The sequence below is a fragment of the Aquarana catesbeiana genome, linkage group LG06, assembly GCF_042186555.1.
Source record: "Aquarana catesbeiana isolate 2022-GZ linkage group LG06, ASM4218655v1, whole genome shotgun sequence".
Classification (NCBI taxonomy): domain Eukaryota; kingdom Metazoa; phylum Chordata; class Amphibia; order Anura; family Ranidae; genus Aquarana; species Aquarana catesbeiana.
Window position 1 is genome coordinate 37,031,755 of NC_133329.1, and position 17,720 is coordinate 37,049,474.

At 43.4% G+C, this 17,720-nt stretch overlaps 1 protein-coding gene across 1 annotated transcript in view; it reads right to left on the bottom strand.

Moving 5' to 3' along the window:
• Positions 1 to 8,975, bottom strand: part of LOC141148308 (guanylate-binding protein 3-like) — a 129,048-nt gene extending 120,073 nt beyond the window's left edge. Inside the window, exons 1-4 of the mRNA XM_073635612.1 lie at positions 8,896 to 8,975; positions 6,240 to 6,309; positions 1,474 to 1,677; positions 1,267 to 1,394 (exon numbers count right to left, since the gene is read on the bottom strand). Coding sequence (XP_073491713.1) covers positions 1,267 to 1,394; positions 1,474 to 1,677; positions 6,240 to 6,285 — 378 coding nt within the window. The 5' untranslated portion in view covers positions 6,286 to 6,309; positions 8,896 to 8,975. The remainder of the gene's footprint in view (positions 1 to 1,266; positions 1,395 to 1,473; positions 1,678 to 6,239; positions 6,310 to 8,895) is intronic.
• Between the last annotated feature and the right edge of the window lie 8,745 nt (positions 8,976 to 17,720).

Genomic DNA, 17,720 nt, shown 5'->3' on the forward strand with positions numbered 1-17,720 from the left:
TATATCCCCTGTATTTGCATGTGCCGACGTAATCGGCACATGCACACTGAAGCAATGGCACGTACGTGCCGTTGCTTTCAGTGAGTGTGGCGTTACCGGCGGCTCCTGCGCGCGTGCGCGGAAGTGATGTCCTCGTGGCTCCAGCCAATCACAGCGCCAGAGCCGCTATACCCGTAAGTAACTCCGGGATGACATGTCCCCGGCTGGTGCTGTGTACGGGCACCGCAGCGGGGGCTTGGATCCCAGGTGAGTAATACATAATGAGCTAGTATGCTACGCATGCTAGCTCATTATGCCTTTGTCTTGCAGGTCTTTGTTTTTTTTGTTTTTTCCTGCCTGGGTTTACAACCACTTTAACATATCTTGGCATATTTCACTTTAAGTGAAGTTGTGTTTTATCTACAGAGCTTCTTGTGACTTATAAAATAGTTTTTTTTTTCTCAGAAGCAGATATATATTACACGAAAATAGAAATATAGATTCTATTGAAGCAATAACAATTATATATTCTAAAAAAAACAACCCAATCCTCACTCAAGACACAAAAATACATAAACAAAGCTTGCATTTTAGGGGAAATTGGTAAACTGGAGTTGCTGGATCACTTAGTATACACGGGGAAGTGGTCCCAATTCTGTGGGGCTCCCTAGGAGAAAAATAAAAGGATAGCCGGCAAAAATAAGTGTGCTGTGAACAAGGCTAAGTGCCGAAACGCGTCAGCTGTCACATTTTAATGGTCATGTTATAATAAAAGATTACAGAAGAATTTCCGGAGTTGCCGGCATTTCGTTTTCTATTCTCAAAAATAGGTGAGTTGGGTTCTGCTACAAAATGTTTATCCATGCTAGTGCCATTCTGCGCCAAAGTTGTGAGTATTTTACATGTAATATGTCATGGGATGAAATGGGAAGTTGCAGTAAAGTGATGCAAATGCATGGACATTCCTTTATTTCAAGTGATAGGTCTCAGGCTGGGTAATGTGTGAGAAGGGCCTCTGGCCAGAAGAAATGGGCACAAGATGGTGGTTACAAAGACAGGTATATAGGTCCTCCAGCCAACATAGAGTGGGGCGGAACTTGTACAGTTTGGAACCAAAGTCTGCCCAATCCAGGTCCAGCAGCATAAGTTAGGAAAATAAACCTGTAGGGGATTATGGAATCCACCTGACTATAACTTCATTTTACCTGACAGTACTTTATTTGAACATTAACAAAAATCACGAAGGGCTAATTAAGGACAAATAGGCGATTCATATCATGTTCTCACCTTCTCTACATCACCAAGACCTTCTGTGTCCAATAGAACCAGAGTGTGATTCGTGTTGGTGGGGTGAGGAACACACCACATCCAGATACCCTTGGTTTTAGATTGAACTGTAGCACCCAGGCTGAATCCTTCAATTATAAAACTTAGAAAAATTATCATTTAAACATGCAGCAGTAGCTATATAGCTTCCTTCTAACTGACACTCACCTTTCTGAGCTCCAGCCAACTTGTTCATCAAGTAGGACTTTCCTGTACGGTACAGGCCAACAATTGACACCACCACCACTGGTTGGTGGATCTTGGAGAGGATTGTGATAGCCTCAGGGTTTACCACAAGCTTTGCTTTTCCATCTTCTACTGTGTTCTTAATTAAGCAAACTGGGGCTTTCATCTTGATGGTAGAAATCAGCTCTAAATGAAGGGAACTTACAATAAACCTAGGATTACAGCTGGTAAATCTTCACAGATCTGGTTATAGAATTCCACTTCAAACTACAATGTAAGAACCTTTTCTTTCAGCCCTATATTCAATCATTGTCTAAATCTTCCCTCCTTCACTTCCATAATATTTCCAAAATTCAGCCCTTCTTAAAGCGTTTGTTACCATAAAAAAAAAAAAAGAATCCTGTTTCTTTAAAGCATGTTATACAGCACAATGCTTGTGCTGTGTAATTTGTCCCTTTCTATCACCTAAAATACCTGGCTGATCCTGCCTGGTTCCCTCGTAAACTGACTACACTTATCATGGCTGCTGTGTGCCCTGCCACCGTGGTCAGTTTACGTGCTTCCGTCATCCACAGCTCTCCTCTGTCCCCCCCCCCTGCCTTTCAGCTCGTGACAGTGTCCGCCCCTACATTTTCACACAGTCCTCTGTGTTTGATAATGTTAGGTGCCCCAGTATGCTTTATAAAAAAATACCATTCTATACCTTATTTTAGAGCGCCGCTCAGCACTCACGTGACTGCCCACCTACCTCCCCCCCCCCCTCCCGACTGAAATCAGCGAGGGATTCTCAGCCCCTCCCGCTGTAGTTCTCAGATCGAGAGAGGGGAGAGCTATATGGGTATGATTGAATTCAGATTTTGATTATATTTATTTCTTTGATTTATAAATTTTTAGGCTTGTGAAACAATGATAATATTTATATTTTTTTGGGATACAGTTGGTTATGTATATAAATTTATGATGTGTTAGAATTGTGTTACCAAGGGGTATGGCGCTCCCTATAGGGTGATATATGAGAGGGGTGGTCTATAGTGTTCTCAGGTGGTTTCCCCCAATATGGTCCCAATGAAGGTACCTAATAACCACAGGGAAACCTAGTTACCATAAATGTATATGTCTGTGCCTACACACATATGTATATACACGTACACCCACATATACCATCAGGGATAAAAGGTTGTTATGGACAAGGGCCGTCTTCAGTTGTGGTTCACTCAGATCCCTATAATAAGGGGTGTGGGCTGGAACAGGTCTGCACCCTATACCCCCACAAATGAGATAACTATGCCGTATATGTATAGGACATATACATACACTCTGCTAGTGCAAGATAATCCAAACCATAAGTATAAATAAACTCTGCTAAACAGTGCAAAATAAATAAATATATATAAAGATATGTGCCATAACATTACATATTATAATCAAAATTAGTGCAAAAAAAACAGTTAGCAGTTTCTCAGTGATTATAGTCCTTAAAGTGAAATAACTTGTTCAGATCCAGTGTTCCAAGCAATTTCGTGACTTGAGTGCTCTCGGATAATTCCTGTGACTTTTGTGCTCCCCCTTATGGGTCCCCACTCACCAGATCCAACAGCCCCAAAAGGGACAGATAGCATAGGATGTCTCAATCACAGTCTCCTCTCCACAGCATTCATGCGGGGCATTCGGGATGATTTCCGTGCTGATTGGTTTCCCCAATGGATTCCCGGATCCTCCAACCTCAGAAGGGGACAGATTGCATGGGGTGTTGCGATCACGATTTTTTCTCCCCCACCGTCCTAATGAGCATCCAGGTAGTGTCCTTACTAATGGGTTCAATGTTCACAATGGCTCCCTCATAAAAAGAAAAAATAGGAGGCTCCCATAGTGTAGTAAATATAAGAACCTTTATTCAAAAGACTCCATCACCATACAACGGAGTGAAATAAAAATAAATTTAAAAACAAGGATAAGCTAGGTAAAAAAGCAGTTTGCTAGCTCAGGGTAGGAGATGTGCCTGAGAACGGGCCCGTGACAATAAATGCGTGCCGCGGGTTGGAGCTGTTTGCGCTCCACCTGCGTTCCAGACAGAGTCCGTACCCGGAAGTGACGTAGCGTGCGTGGCGCCGTTGTACGCGTTTCGTTGCTGAAGACGTCAATGATGAAATGCGTACAACGGCGCCACGCACGCTACGTCACTTCCGGGTATGGACTCTGTCTGGAACGCAGGTGGAGCGCAAACAGCTCCAACCCACGGCACGCATTTATTGTCACGGGCCCGTTCTCAGGCACATCTCCTACCCTGAGCTAGCAAACTGCTTTTTTACCTAGCTTATCCTTGCTTTTAAATTTATTTTTATTTCACTCCGTTGTATGGTGATGGAGTCTTTTGAATAAAGGTTCTTATATTTACTACACTATGGGAGCCTCCTATTTTTTCTTTTTATGAGGGAGCCATTGTGAACATTGAACCCAATAGTAAGGACACTACCTGGATGCTCGTTAGGACGGTGGGGGAGAAAAAATCGTGATCGCAACACCCCATGCAATCTGTCCCCTTTTGAGGTTGGAGGATCCGGGAATCCATTGGGGAAACCAATCAGCACGGAAATCATCCCGAATGCCCCGCATGAATGCTGTGGAGAGGAGACTGTGATTGAGACATCCTATGCTATCTGCCCCTTTTGGGGCTGTTGGATCTGGTGAGTGGGGACCCATAAGGGGGAGCACAAAAGTCACAGGAATTATCCGAGAGCACTCAAGTCACGAAATTGCTTGGAACACTGGATCTGAACAAGTTATTTCACTTTAAGGACTATAATCACTGAGAAACTGCTAACTGGTTTTTTTGCACTAATTTTGATTATAATATTTTTTTTTTTTTTTTTTTCGCACTAACTTTGATTATAATATGTAATGTTATGGCACATATCTTTATATATATTTATTTATTTTGCACTGTTTAGCAGAGTTTATTTATACTTATGGTTTGGATTATCTTGCACTAGCAGAGTGTATGTATATGTCCTATACATATACGGCATAGTTATCTCATTTGTGGGGGTATAGGGTGCAGACCTGTTCCAGCCCACACCCCTTATTATAGGGATCTGAGTGAACCACAACTGAAGACGGCCCTTGTCCATAACAACCTTTTATCCCTGATGGTATATGTGGGTGTACGTGTATATACATATGTGTGTAGGCACAGACATATACATTTATGGTAACTAGGTTTCCCTGTGGTTATTAGGTACCTTCATTGGGACCATATTGGGGGAAACCACCTGAGAACACTATAGACCACCCCTCTCATATATCACCCTATAGGGAGCGCCATACCCCTTGGTAACACAATTCTAATTAGCAGAGAATCCCTAGGGAAGCTCTTTTAAGGGGGGCAGCATACCTTAATCATTGTTCTAAGCGCAGCTCTTTATATTTAATTTAAATTTATGATGTGTGTTTGTTCTTTAGTGCATATCGAATGTAATGAGAAAAGCGGTAGCACCTGATGACCCATGATTCAACATATATCTACATGCTTTTTTTTCTATTTTGTTAATTAGCTTCATTGGTGTTGAATGATTGATTAATTGATCCTAGACATGTGCACTGCCAAAAAATTTGTTGATTTCGTTTCATTCGTTTTTGTTTTTTTTTTTTCGTTTTTTGGGTCATTCGTTATGATCGGAATTCGTAAATTCGTACATTTGTAAATTCATACATTCGTAAATTAGTACATTCGTACATTTGTAAATTCGTACATTCGTAAATTCGTACATTCGTAAATCCGAAAATTCAAAAATATGAAATAATAACTAACTATTAAATTATAGGTATTGTAATTTCCTTTCAGATTTGGCTGTTAGTGAATGTAACGAATACGAATCCATACAAATGGAACGGAACAAATTAATAATAAATAATATTAATAATAATAATAAAACATTTTTATTATTATTATTGTTATTTATTATTATTAATTTATTACGATCTATTCGTTTAGATACGGCATTCATTATTTCGGAAAATAATTCGTAACTTCGGATAAATTTGTATTCGTTACGTTCACTAACAGCCAAATTTGAAAGGAAATTCCAATACCTATAATTTAATAGTTAGTAATAGTTAAGTTATTATTAGTTAATTATTATTTCAGATTTTTGAATGCACTAATTTACTAATTTACAAATTTACAAATTTATGAATTTACGAATGTACAAATTTAAGCATTTACGAAATTACGAATGTTCGAATGTACGAATTTAGGAATTTTCGAATATTCGAATTTACGAATATTCGGAACAATTCTTTAAACGGGTTTTCGTTAATTCAGATATTTCCGAATTAACAAATTTGTCGAAATTCATTAAAAAACTAATTCGTAACAAAACGAATTGCACATGTCTAATTGATCCCATATGAGAGAAAAGTGTATATATATATGCTTGCATAGATTACCATTATTGTATGGCACTATCTGTACAGACCGAAACTGTCATGCATTTGACACTAATATGGAACCCGAAGTGATGTCTCCTTTAAATAAATTTTAAGTGCAGCAATCCCATTTGTATATATATATACTGTATATAAAACTGTGAGAACGTAATACAGATTGATCAAAATCAACAGACATACTCTCATCTCTCATTTGTGACTGAATTCAGGGAACCCAAAGTGTCCTCCTTGGCCGTGCCTCACCTTTGTATTTAGGAGAGATAAAATGACTGTAATGTGATCAGAGTGCTTGTTATACCCACCTCCATGTGCATTGCGTTTGTGTGCTTGGCCACTGAGAGAGGCCATCTCACCTTCCTGTTTAAGTGAAATCTGTGAGGAAATAGAAGACACAGAAGAATCAAATTCCATATCATCATCATCATCCATTTATCCTTTCATCCCATCATCAGATCCTTTACCATTTTCTCAGCTTGTCTGTATGAGAATTCACTCTGCCCATGGTTAGTATTCCATTTGTAAGCATATCCACACAAATATAACAATTTCAATGTCAACGCTAAGGATCCCTATGATTACTGCACTACTCTCCCAATGCTTACTTTCCCATGCACAAATACAGAACAATTGTAGTTTTAGCAATCACCTATACTATGCTTTACACAACAATGTTCATTCTGATTCTTCTACTCACAAAGTAACCACCATCTTTCCAAATAACATTGATACTACCTGTATGTGGGGAGGTGCAACATGGCTTGCCGTATCTTACTGTGGCCCTGTGGACTGTTTTTTCTGGTGCTGTACCTTCTTGATGACCTGTGGACTCTTTCCTCTTTGCCATGCCAAATTACCGCCCTGAGGTACATTCTCACCTTGCTGTGCCAGCAAAGGAGGACAGGAGGGCTCAGGGACTCACGCCTAGATTGTCTGATGGCCCAGGGCCGCCAGTGGGATGGTCTGGGTGCTGGGTGGCTTGTCTTGAGGTTCCATGGGGGAAGGGTCTTTTGAGCCTGTGTAGGATCCAGGGAGGAAGAAGGGCAGGATGTGCAGGCAGAGAGGCAGCTGGGCAATGGAAGGCAGAAGATCACTCCTGGAGGCCTGACCTCAGTCTGGGGTCCTCACAGGCACAGGTTGCATACAGGGCTGGCAGCATGGACAAAAAAATGAGATGTTTCTCTCAGCTCATGTAGATAAACCTGAGCTCGGGCATGATCTTGATGCTGAGGGGGTTGGGCAACGGGCTCCGCCCCCTCCTGCGCGGGCACACTAGGCGCAGCTGAAGGCAAGTTTTTTTCATTCTTAAGCAAGGCACAGAGTGGGAAGAAGAGGTCACTGTACCCACCAGGCCCCGAGTAAATTTTTATACACTTTTTAACTGCTTCCCGACCAGCCCGCTCAGTTATACTGCACCAGGTTGGCTGCCCTGGGCGAGTCATCGTAGCTGTACGTCGGCCACTTTAAGACCACTAGGGGGGGCGCGCGTGCCTGTGGCGCGACGACTGAGCCGATAAGCGTGCCCGGCGGTCGCAATATCCGGGCACCAGCGATTGCTCCACACAGAGACAGAACAGAGGTCTGTCAATGTAAATAGACAGATCTCCGTTATGTCAGAGGTGGGGAGACTGATCAGTTGTTCCTAATGCTTAGGAACACAATCGGTCTCCTCCCTCAGGCAGTCCCATCCCCCCACAGTTAGAAACACTCCCTAGGACACACATTTAACCCTTTGATCGCCCCCTAATGTTAACCCCTTCCCTGCCAGTGACATTTTCAAAGTAATCAGTGGCTATTTTTAGCTCTAATCGCTGTATAAATGTCAATGGTCCCAAAACAGTGTCAAAAGTGCCTGATCTGTCCGCCGCAATGTCGCAGTCCCGGAAAAAAAAATCACATATCATTACTAGTAAAAAAAATAATAATAATAAAAATGCCATAAATCTGTCCCCTTTTTTGTAGACGCTATAACTTTTCCGCAAACCAATCAATTTACGCTTATTGCAATTTTTTTTTTAACAAAAATATGTAGAAGAATACATATCGGCCTAAACTGAGGAAGAAATGTGTTTTTTTTTTAATTGGAGATATTTATTATAGTAAAATAAATATATATATATATATATATATATATATATATATATATATATATATATATATATATATATTTACAAAATTGTTGCTCTTTTTTTGTTTATAGCGCAAAAAATAAAAATCATGGGACATAAATTTTGTAATATTACCTGTTAAATGTTATTCTTAATATGGTCACATGGAAAACATTCAATCTGGAGGGTCTTTGCCCCTGTTCACACAGAATGAATGGACATGCAGTTCCCCAGGATGAATAGCTCTGTATATTTTTTATAAATAAATCCCTATAGTTTCTATTTACTCCACTCCTCATCATGTGACACACACAGAAAAATGTAGATCAGATATTAACACCAGAATATAATAAAACTCTCATCCATACTGACAGATTCCAGTTTTGTCCGTTCTCAGGATTATAAAGTCTGGAAATGCTCTGCTTTTTACTCTGCAGACTTTTCATCACTTCCATTCACACTGAGCTGAGTTACTAAAGGAGGAAAACGTTCACATTCACAGAGAATGTTCTGTTTTCTGTTTTCAATGGAAATTTTCACTGATCTTAGTGAATGAGGTGAAGCTGTGCACATTTCAATCATCCAATTATGTGTGAGCAAACATCCTTTTTTTTCTCTCTCTGCACATTATTGGATGTTCTCTGCAAAGAGAAATTTTGTTTCATTCCATTCAGTAAGATTTCCTAAACATAACATTATGATCTGATACAATAATAATAATAATAATAATAATAATAATAATAACAGCAACAATAATACCAATAAACAGAAGTAATGATTTATATAATATTCCACTATGGATACATTTCCATAGATAAGACATGATCAGAATAGGAAGGACGGTTATAATTACCTGGACTGTGATCAGAGGACGGAGCTCTTCTGTCTTCTATCAGTACAACTGCAGTCACTTTATATAGGAATCTGAATTGGATGGGGGGGGAGGTGAGTGTAGAGAAGGGGAGGGGGGGGAGGGATGGGGGAGGCTTTTCCTATAAATGGAAGATTTCCTAGCAGCACATAGAAATGTTACTTTCACTTTCACTTTAATTTTCATCCTCTTGTATTTTTTTGTATTGCAACTGTATTGTCTTTCTTTTATATTGTAAAGTGATGCGAAAACTGTTGATGCTATATAAATCCTGTATAATAATAATAATAATCCCTGTCATCTGTTCTTATTTTGTATGTATGGACTCTGCACAGTACTACTTCTCTTGTCCTGTATGGCGGGTGTAATTCTCGGTATCTGTTCTTATTCTGTATGTATGGACTCTGCACAGTACCACATCTCTTGTCCTGTATGTTGGGTGTAATTCTCAGTATCTGTTCTTATTCTATATGTATGGACTCTGCACAGTACTACTTCTCTGGTCCTGTATGCCGGGTGTAATTCTCAGGGGTTGATTTACTGAAGGCAAATAGACTGTGCGCTTTGCAAGTGCAGTTGCTCCAGAGCTTAGTTAATGAGGTAAATCTTCACTTTGTAAAGAGTACCCAATCATGTGCAAGGAAAATTTAAAAAAACTGCATGTTTGCTTGCACATGATTGGATGATTGATGTCAGCATAACTTCTGCTCATTTACTAAGCTCTGGAGCAACTGCTCTTGCAGAGTGCACAGTCTATTTGCCTTTAGTAAATTAACCCCTCAGTATCTGTTCTTTTTATGTATGTATAGCAGTGGCGGCCCGTCCATCAGGGGCGCAGGCCACCTAATCCATGTGTCTGGTAGGGATGGGCTGTCTGTTCGAGTCGAACATGAGTTTGACTCGAACATTGTTCGCTGAACAGCGAACAATTTGGGGTGTTTGTGGCAAATTTGAAAGCCGTGGAACACCCTTTAAAAGTCTATGGGAGAAATCAAAAGTGCTCATTTTAAAGGCTTATATGCAAGTTATTGTCATAAAAAGTGTTTGGGGACCTGGGTCCTGCCCCAGGGGACATATATCAATGCAAAAAAAGTTTTAAAAATGGACGTTTTTTCGGGAGCAGGGATTTTAATAATGCTTAAAGTGAAACAATAAAAGTGAAATATTTCTTTAAATTTCGTACCTGGGGGGTGTCTATAGTATGCCTGTAAAGTGGCGCATGTTTCCCGTGTTTACAACAGTCCGAGAGCAAAATGACATTTCTAAAGGAAAAGTCATTTAAAACTACTTGCGGCTATTAATGAATTGTCAAGTCTTGGCAATGCACATAAAAGTCATTGAAAAAAACGGCATGAGATTCCCCCACAGTCCATTACCAGGCCCTTTGGGTCTGGTATGAATATTAAGGGGAACGCCGAACCAAAATTAAAAAAAAAAATTGCGTGGCAGTCCCCCTAAATTTCATACCCGGCCCTTCAGGTCTGGTATGGACTTTAAGGGGAACCCCACGCCAAAATTTAAATAAAAATGGCGTGGGTCCCCCCAAAACTCCATACCAGACCCTTGTCCGAGCACGCAACCTGGCAGGCCACAGGAAAAGAGGGGGGATGAGAGAGCACCCCCCCTCCTGAACCATACCAGGCCACATGCCCTCAACATGGGGAGGATGTCCCCATGTTGATGGGGACAAGGGCCTCATCCCCACAACCCTTGCACGGTGGTTGTGGGGTTATGCGGGTGGGGGCTTATCGGAATCTGGAAGCCCCCTTTAACAAGGGGATCCCCAGATCCTGGCCCCCCCGTGTGAATTGGTAATGGGGTACAAATGTACCCCTACCATTTCACAAAAATCCAGGACTGTTTCTCCGGTTTTTCACCCTCCCCCCTTTCTCTTCCTTCTTCCATCATGTCCTCCTACTGTGTCTGTTCTTTTTTCTTTTTGTTCCACTACTACTCCCTTCCCTTTTCTTCCTTGTTTCTTCCCTTTTTTTTTTCTTTCCTTTCCTGTTTCTCTCTTCTCTTTTTTTTCCCTTTCTTTCCCTTCACCTTAGGTCTCTAGGTCCATTTCATTCTTTTACTCTCATGCCTAGGAGTGACCATTGGGGGGAGCCCACAGCCTTACTACTTGAGGACTGCGTCCCTCTCGCGCGGTGACGCCTGGCACGGTTGTTCCATCACACTGCGCAGGCGCGACCACAGCGGGGGTGCGCACGCAGCTCTCCTGGGCCCAGTTAAGTGTTGTGGTGATTCCGCACACCTGACTGGGGTGTGTTTATAGGGCTGACCTTCAGCCCTATACCACTACTACCCTCCATGGCAGAGGTCCATTCCTGGACTCTCACCATTTATCCAGCAAAGGTATTTATTACCTATCTATTTGAACTCTGGTGCTATTGATGCATACTCTTTTTCTGTGGGAGATTTACAATATTTATCTCAGCTCTATGCTTTCTGCCCTTTGTAGATAGCCTGGATGTTATCATTGTCTGCATGGCTATCTGACCAGCAGTCTCCAATATACCCTGGTTTCTTTTACTATTAATCTCGTTACTGCAGCCTGCCCTCTGCTTGTCATGTTGGGCCTTCTCCATCTCCTGAGATTACAAGGTGAGGTGTTTTTTTTTTTTTTTATGTGTCTCTTTGAACACCAATTTTTCCTTTTCTTTTTTGGTCACTTAAAATAAAAACTCCCTCTATATGACCTCTATTATTTTGTTATTATGGCTATTTTTACATATATCCTTACATCTACATTATAGGCAACGTTGTTGACTGCTGCCCAGTATTATCATCTTTTTGTCAGGCCTATACCTTGCAGGCTCTGTTTATTTATCCAGGTTACCATTCATTTATTCAAGGTAGGCTTAATGCCTGTGTGAGTGGTTATATTCTCGCACTCCCCTTTGCCTTCCTGCATGGACTTACCCCTCTATCTCCCCTATCTGTTGATAGAAAAAAATGATATGTTTGTATTTTAATTGGTGGCTGACTGCGTCCCGCTTACCACCAGTACCAACTGTTATATTTTTGTATGTTCTATACCAGGCACACCCCCACGTATACCCTGTGTCTCCGCATGCACGCTAATTTTGCGAGCTAACTCTGATCCCCTCCGGACACTCCCTGCAAACCACTGGAGACATTCTACCTTTTAAATAAACTTTTGTTTGTCTATTGTTACTGATTGCTTGTAATGTTATCTCTCTTTTGTAGAATACTTTATAGCTCCTGAAGAAGCAATTTAATTGCGAAACATGTAGAGCTTATTTTGTTCTTCTATATTCCAATTTACTGCAGGATTCCATCTCCACTAATATTATGCATTTATTGTATAAACTCACATCAGAGAGGTTTAGCTAGCTGCTTGCACTTTTACTGCAATGTTTTTTGAAATCCATTTTTGAATTAAATGTTTAATAATAAATAAATGTATGTATGTTTTACAATTGGTGCCTACAAAGTCCATTTTTGTTGCTTTAGTGTTAATTAGATTGTTATTTGGGACGTGGCACTGTTCTAACACCAAATTCCCACAGTTACATCCTGTGCTGGAATTTAGTTGACTCATTGATATCTACTTTTCCAACAAATTGTCACCTGCGGAGTGCAATTACAAGATTGGTGACAGAGAGCTGTTGGCGATCATTTTAGCCCTGAAAGAATGGAGACATCTCCTCGAAGCTGCCACTGTGTCGGTTCTCATTCTTACTGACCATAAGAATCTCACATTCTTGTCTGAGGCTAAACACCTCTCTCCCAGAAGGGCACGATGGGCTCTTTTTTTGTCAAGTTTCAATTACATTGTCTCATTCTTACCCGGTACTAAAAATGTAAGGGCTGACGCCTTGTCACGACAATTTTCCTCCACTTCCAAGTTGGAGTTTGTTCCGGTCCCTATGATTCCTCCTGATCGTATTCTGGCTACGATTCTCACCAGTCTTCTCCTTTGGGTGACAAAATTCTTGCTGCACAGGTCGATGCTCCTCCTGAGAAACCTTGTGACCGCTGCTTTGTCCCAGAGTGTCTCCATACTGCCGTGCTTCAGACTTACCATTCTCCCAAGGCAGCTGGCCACCCTGGGAAGAATCAAGTCATCTGGGCTATTTCCCAACAATTCTGGTGGCCTAGTCTACACGCTGATTTAACTGCCTTCGTAGCTGCCTGTTCCGTGTGTACTCAGAGTAAGACTCCATGACACCTTCCAGTGGGCCCTCTACAACCCATACCCAATGGAGAGAGGCCCTGGACCCACCTGTCTATGGATTTCATTGTGGAGTTGCCCAACTCCCAAGGCAACACGGTTATCCTTATGGTGGTTGACCGGTTCTCTAAAATGTGTCATTGTATTCCACTTAAAAATGTGTCCACTTCTAAGGAACTGGCTTCCATTTTTGCTCGGGAGATCTTTCGCTTACATGGGCTACCTAAGGTGATTGTCTCGGACAGGGGTAGTCAGTTTGTGTTCCGGTTCTGGCGACCCTTTTGTGCACAGCTGGGAATTCAGCTTGTTTTCTCCTCTGCATATCACCCGCAGTCTAATGGGGCCGCAGAATGAGCCAATCAGTCCTTGGAGCAATTCCTATGTTGCTATATTTCTGTCCATGACAACAACTGGTCAGACCTATTACCATGGGCAGAGTTTGCTCACAACAGTGCCTTGAATTCTGCTTGTCTCAGTCTATGGCGAATTATGGTTTCCAACCTTCCATGTTACCTGACTTGTTTGTTCCGCAGAGTATTTCTGCACTAGAGGAGCATCTCTGTGGTCTTCGTTCCACTTGGGCACAAGTCCAGGAGGCTTTGCGTCATGCTAATGATAGGTACAGACTCCATGCTGACCGCAGACGCCTGCCTGCACCTTCATACCAGGTTGGGGACAGGGTCTGGCTGTCATCTCGCAACCTCTGACGTCATGTTCCCTCACTGAAGTTCGCACCTTGGTTTATTGGGCCTTTTTATATCCTTCGCAGGATTAACCCAGTGGCTTACGCGTTTGAACATCCTCCTAGTATGCGCATCTCAAATGTGTTTCATGTCTCCTTATTGAAACCGTTGGTCTGCAACCACTTTACCACCTCGGTGCCACGTCCTCACCCTATACAGGTTGAGAACCATGAGGAGTAGGAGGTACAATCCATCGTTGACTCCCGTAGGTTCCGTGGACGCATACAGTACCTGGTGCATTGGAAGGGGTACGTCTGGAGGAACGCTCCTGGGTCTCATCCTCAGACGTACATGCCCTGCCCTCCTCCATGATTTCCATAGATGGTTTCCCTTCAAGCCCGGTGGTCCTCCAAGGGGGAGGGGTCGTTGAGGAGGGGGTACTGTCAGGGCTGGCTCAGCCCTTCCTTCTCTGAGCTAGCCGCTCAGCTGTCGGCTAATTGCCAGCTCTCTTCTCTCTCCACAGTTAGCCAGCTGTTGTGGATCTGCTTGTCAGTCCCGCCTACTTAAAGACGTCCAGCTCACTTCATTCCTGCCTTGGTCACATCACAAGAAACCATCTCCTGTGTTCCTGTTAAAGACTGGCTTTGCTGACATCCCTTCTGGCTCCTTATCCTGCTTGCTGTTCCTCTACTTGGATCCCTGACTTCTGGCATGGCTGATTACCCGATCTGGTTACTGAACTCTGGCTTGGCTGATTACCCGATCTGATTACTGAACTCTGGCTTGGCTGACTACCCGATCCGGATACTGGACTCTGGCTATGCTATGACTATGCTTACTCTATTTACCTTTTTATTTTTATTAATAAACAAGTGTGATTTTACTGTACTTCTGTCTTGGTCTGGTTCATGGTTTCTGACAAGGAGGATGTGACGGGAGCGCCCGTGGAACTCAGAATCCCTTGGAAAGTAGGGGATGTCCTTGTTTCACCTCCCCATATACCTCTTATGTCTAAGTCACCCTGTGCTATCCTGGCACAGGGTGAGTGAGAAAATATATCGTGGACTACTTAAAATGGGACAGTAATATTTGTGCACAATATCTCCCATGATATATGTAGAGACTATTATTGGTTTGGTTGATTCTGAACTCAACCTGTTGATTGAGTGAGCTGATCACATTAGCCTCCAGGACTGGCTAGGAGACGAACTGTTGATGACTAGGCTGAGGAGGGGGGAGATTGTTGTTTGTATTGTTATTTGTAATTAGCTCCTGCTTTTGTGTTTATACTACTGTGTGAAGCTCAGTGCCCACAAGTCTGTCATCTGGTCTGGGTAAATTTCTTAGTAAATTAGCTCATGTTAATTAGGTTAGCTTTGAGTCAGCCTGCTGTAAAAATGTGTGTGAGATCTCAAATAAAGAGTTAGTCCTGATGTACTCCAAGACTGGTGTTGTCTAGTTCTTGGGGGTTCCTATAGCCAGATCCATTGGACTCGTGTTCCAGAACTTAGGAAGCGGTATACTGACGGAAGCACTCAAGCGGAGTGTGGGATGTTCCGTGACATTGGTGGCAAGCAGTGGGAAAGCTTCCGGCAGTCTGGGAAATCTAAACCTCCACCTGGATCCAAGATCAGGATAGCAGACTTCAGTCACCCCAGCGGAGATATGGACCTGGCATCAGAGTTCCCGGGACTGCTGTGGATCATCCTTTCAACATACACCAGGACTGTGTCTGAGGATGAATACCTGGAGCTTAGGCAGCAAATTTGGGTGGAGCTCTGGATTGGAGCCTTCCAGCTCGCTGGTATAAAACAGGGCAAGTGCTTTCCAACCCAAGAGCAACAGGCCAGTGACCAACGAGCATTGCGGATGGCATTCCTGAGAGAGCGGCCCCAGGAGCAATGGGTGACTGAGTTGGACAGGCTGGTCCAGCAGGAGATAGAGCTGGACAATCATTATCGGGCTCTGCAATGGCACGCAGAGGAGGGATATTTAGGAGAGACAACAAAATGCTCTCCGGAGGGATATGACTTTGGAGGCCCTGGATTGCTGTGGGAGAGCCTTACAGATCATTTTATGTTTGGCGATGAAGGGGAACCTGACCTTGAGGACCTGCGAGAATATAGAGAGGCTATGCTCGGTCTTGCAGGGGTCTCAGAGTTCAAACCTGATCTGGACCATTTGCTAAGGAAGGAACAGCATCTGGAAAGGGCATATAGGAAACTGCTAGAACATGTTCAACAGCATGCCAGAGAATCGGCAGTGGAAAATCTGAAGATTGCCGTCCCCAAATCTGAAGTGCTGACCACAGGGCAGAGCTCTGATAACCTCTGTCCAGCACTGATAACATCTTCTGGGTTCCATGGACAGGAGATGGTGAACCTCTATCCCCAGACACCAGTTATAGAGATAGGGGATTTAATAGACTTTTCTGCTGAGGAAGAACAACCTGATGAGCCTCCAGCAGAAGAGCTGGTATTAGGGCCAAACTTCACTGTGGTCTGCCCAGCACCAACAGCAGTATCTGTGGAGTTACAACAAACTTCTCCATCTGAAGATCTGGCAACCGGACAGAGGGTCCAAGACCTCTGCCCCACACCTGTGGCAGTTTCGGAGGCCCAGGGTGAGAAGGTGGCAATCACTTCCCAGCAGCAGATACAGGGGGAGAAGGGAGAGGAGGTGTGTGTTGTCCCTCTCCAACAGTTGGCCAGGGTGGAGGAAGCGGCCTTCCCTCCCCAGCAAAGATCAGTGCACCTAGGAGACAGTACCATAGACATGTCGTCCAAGCAACCAGATGAGGGAATGGAAAAGGAAGCAGCCAGCTCACCTCCCCAATGGAAGCTACACAGTTTGGGAGTGGAGGAAGCCAGCCTCCTGCCCCAACGGTTAGCCGGAGCGGAGGATGCGGAGTCCCCTGCAGAAGTGCTGGCAACAGGGCAGAGTGTTACCAACCCCTGCCCAGCACCGGCAACAACTACAGAGTTCCAGGGAGGCGGGGCAGTCGGCCTCCCTCCCCAACAGTTAGCCGGAGCAGATGTTGTGGGGTTTCCAGCAGAAGGGCTGGCAACAGGGCCGAGGACTGCTGGACTCTGCCCTCAACTAACAGAGGATGGATTTCCTGTGAAAGTGGATAGGACTTCAGTCTCCACCTGTATACCCCAGGGATGCTGGGCAGTTGGCCCAGATCCCCAATAGCATGACAGAGTAAGCCCAGTCACCCTGTCTTCTCTCCAGCGGCAGAAAGGACTCCAGGGAGAAGGGCCAGTCCAGGCCTCTCCCCAGCTGCAGATATGTTCTCTGAGAGAGGCAGAGGTTGGCTGGGTGAGTAATGCTTTGTTTGGAACAAATTATTTGGGGTACTGTGTGGGTACAGGCATTAGAGGACTGGAACTACTTACTAACTTCGGAGTCAACCCGTCTGGGGTCTCCTCCTGTGTTAGTCTTCTGCCGAAAGGGGAGAGATGTGACGGGAGGGCCCGTGGAACTCAGAATTCCTTGGAAAGTAGGGGATGTCCTTGTTTCAGCTCCCCATATACCTCTTATGTCTAAGTCACCCTGTGCTATCCTGGCACAGGGTGAGTGAGAAAATATATCTTGGACTACTTAAAATGGGACAGTAATATTTGTCCACAATATCTCCCATGATGTATGTAGAGACTATTATTGGTTTGGTTGATTCTGAACTCAACCTGTTAATTGAGTGAGCTGATCACATTAGCCTCCAGGACTGGCTAGGAGATGAACTGTTGATGACTAGGCTGAGGGGGGGGGGAGATTGTTGTTTGTATTGTTAGTTGTAATTAGCTCCTGCTATTGTGTTTATACTACTGTGTGAAGCTCGGTACCCACAAGTCTGTCATCTGGTCTGGGTAAATTTCTTAGTAAATTAGCTCATGTTAATTAGGTTAGCTTTGAGTCAGCCT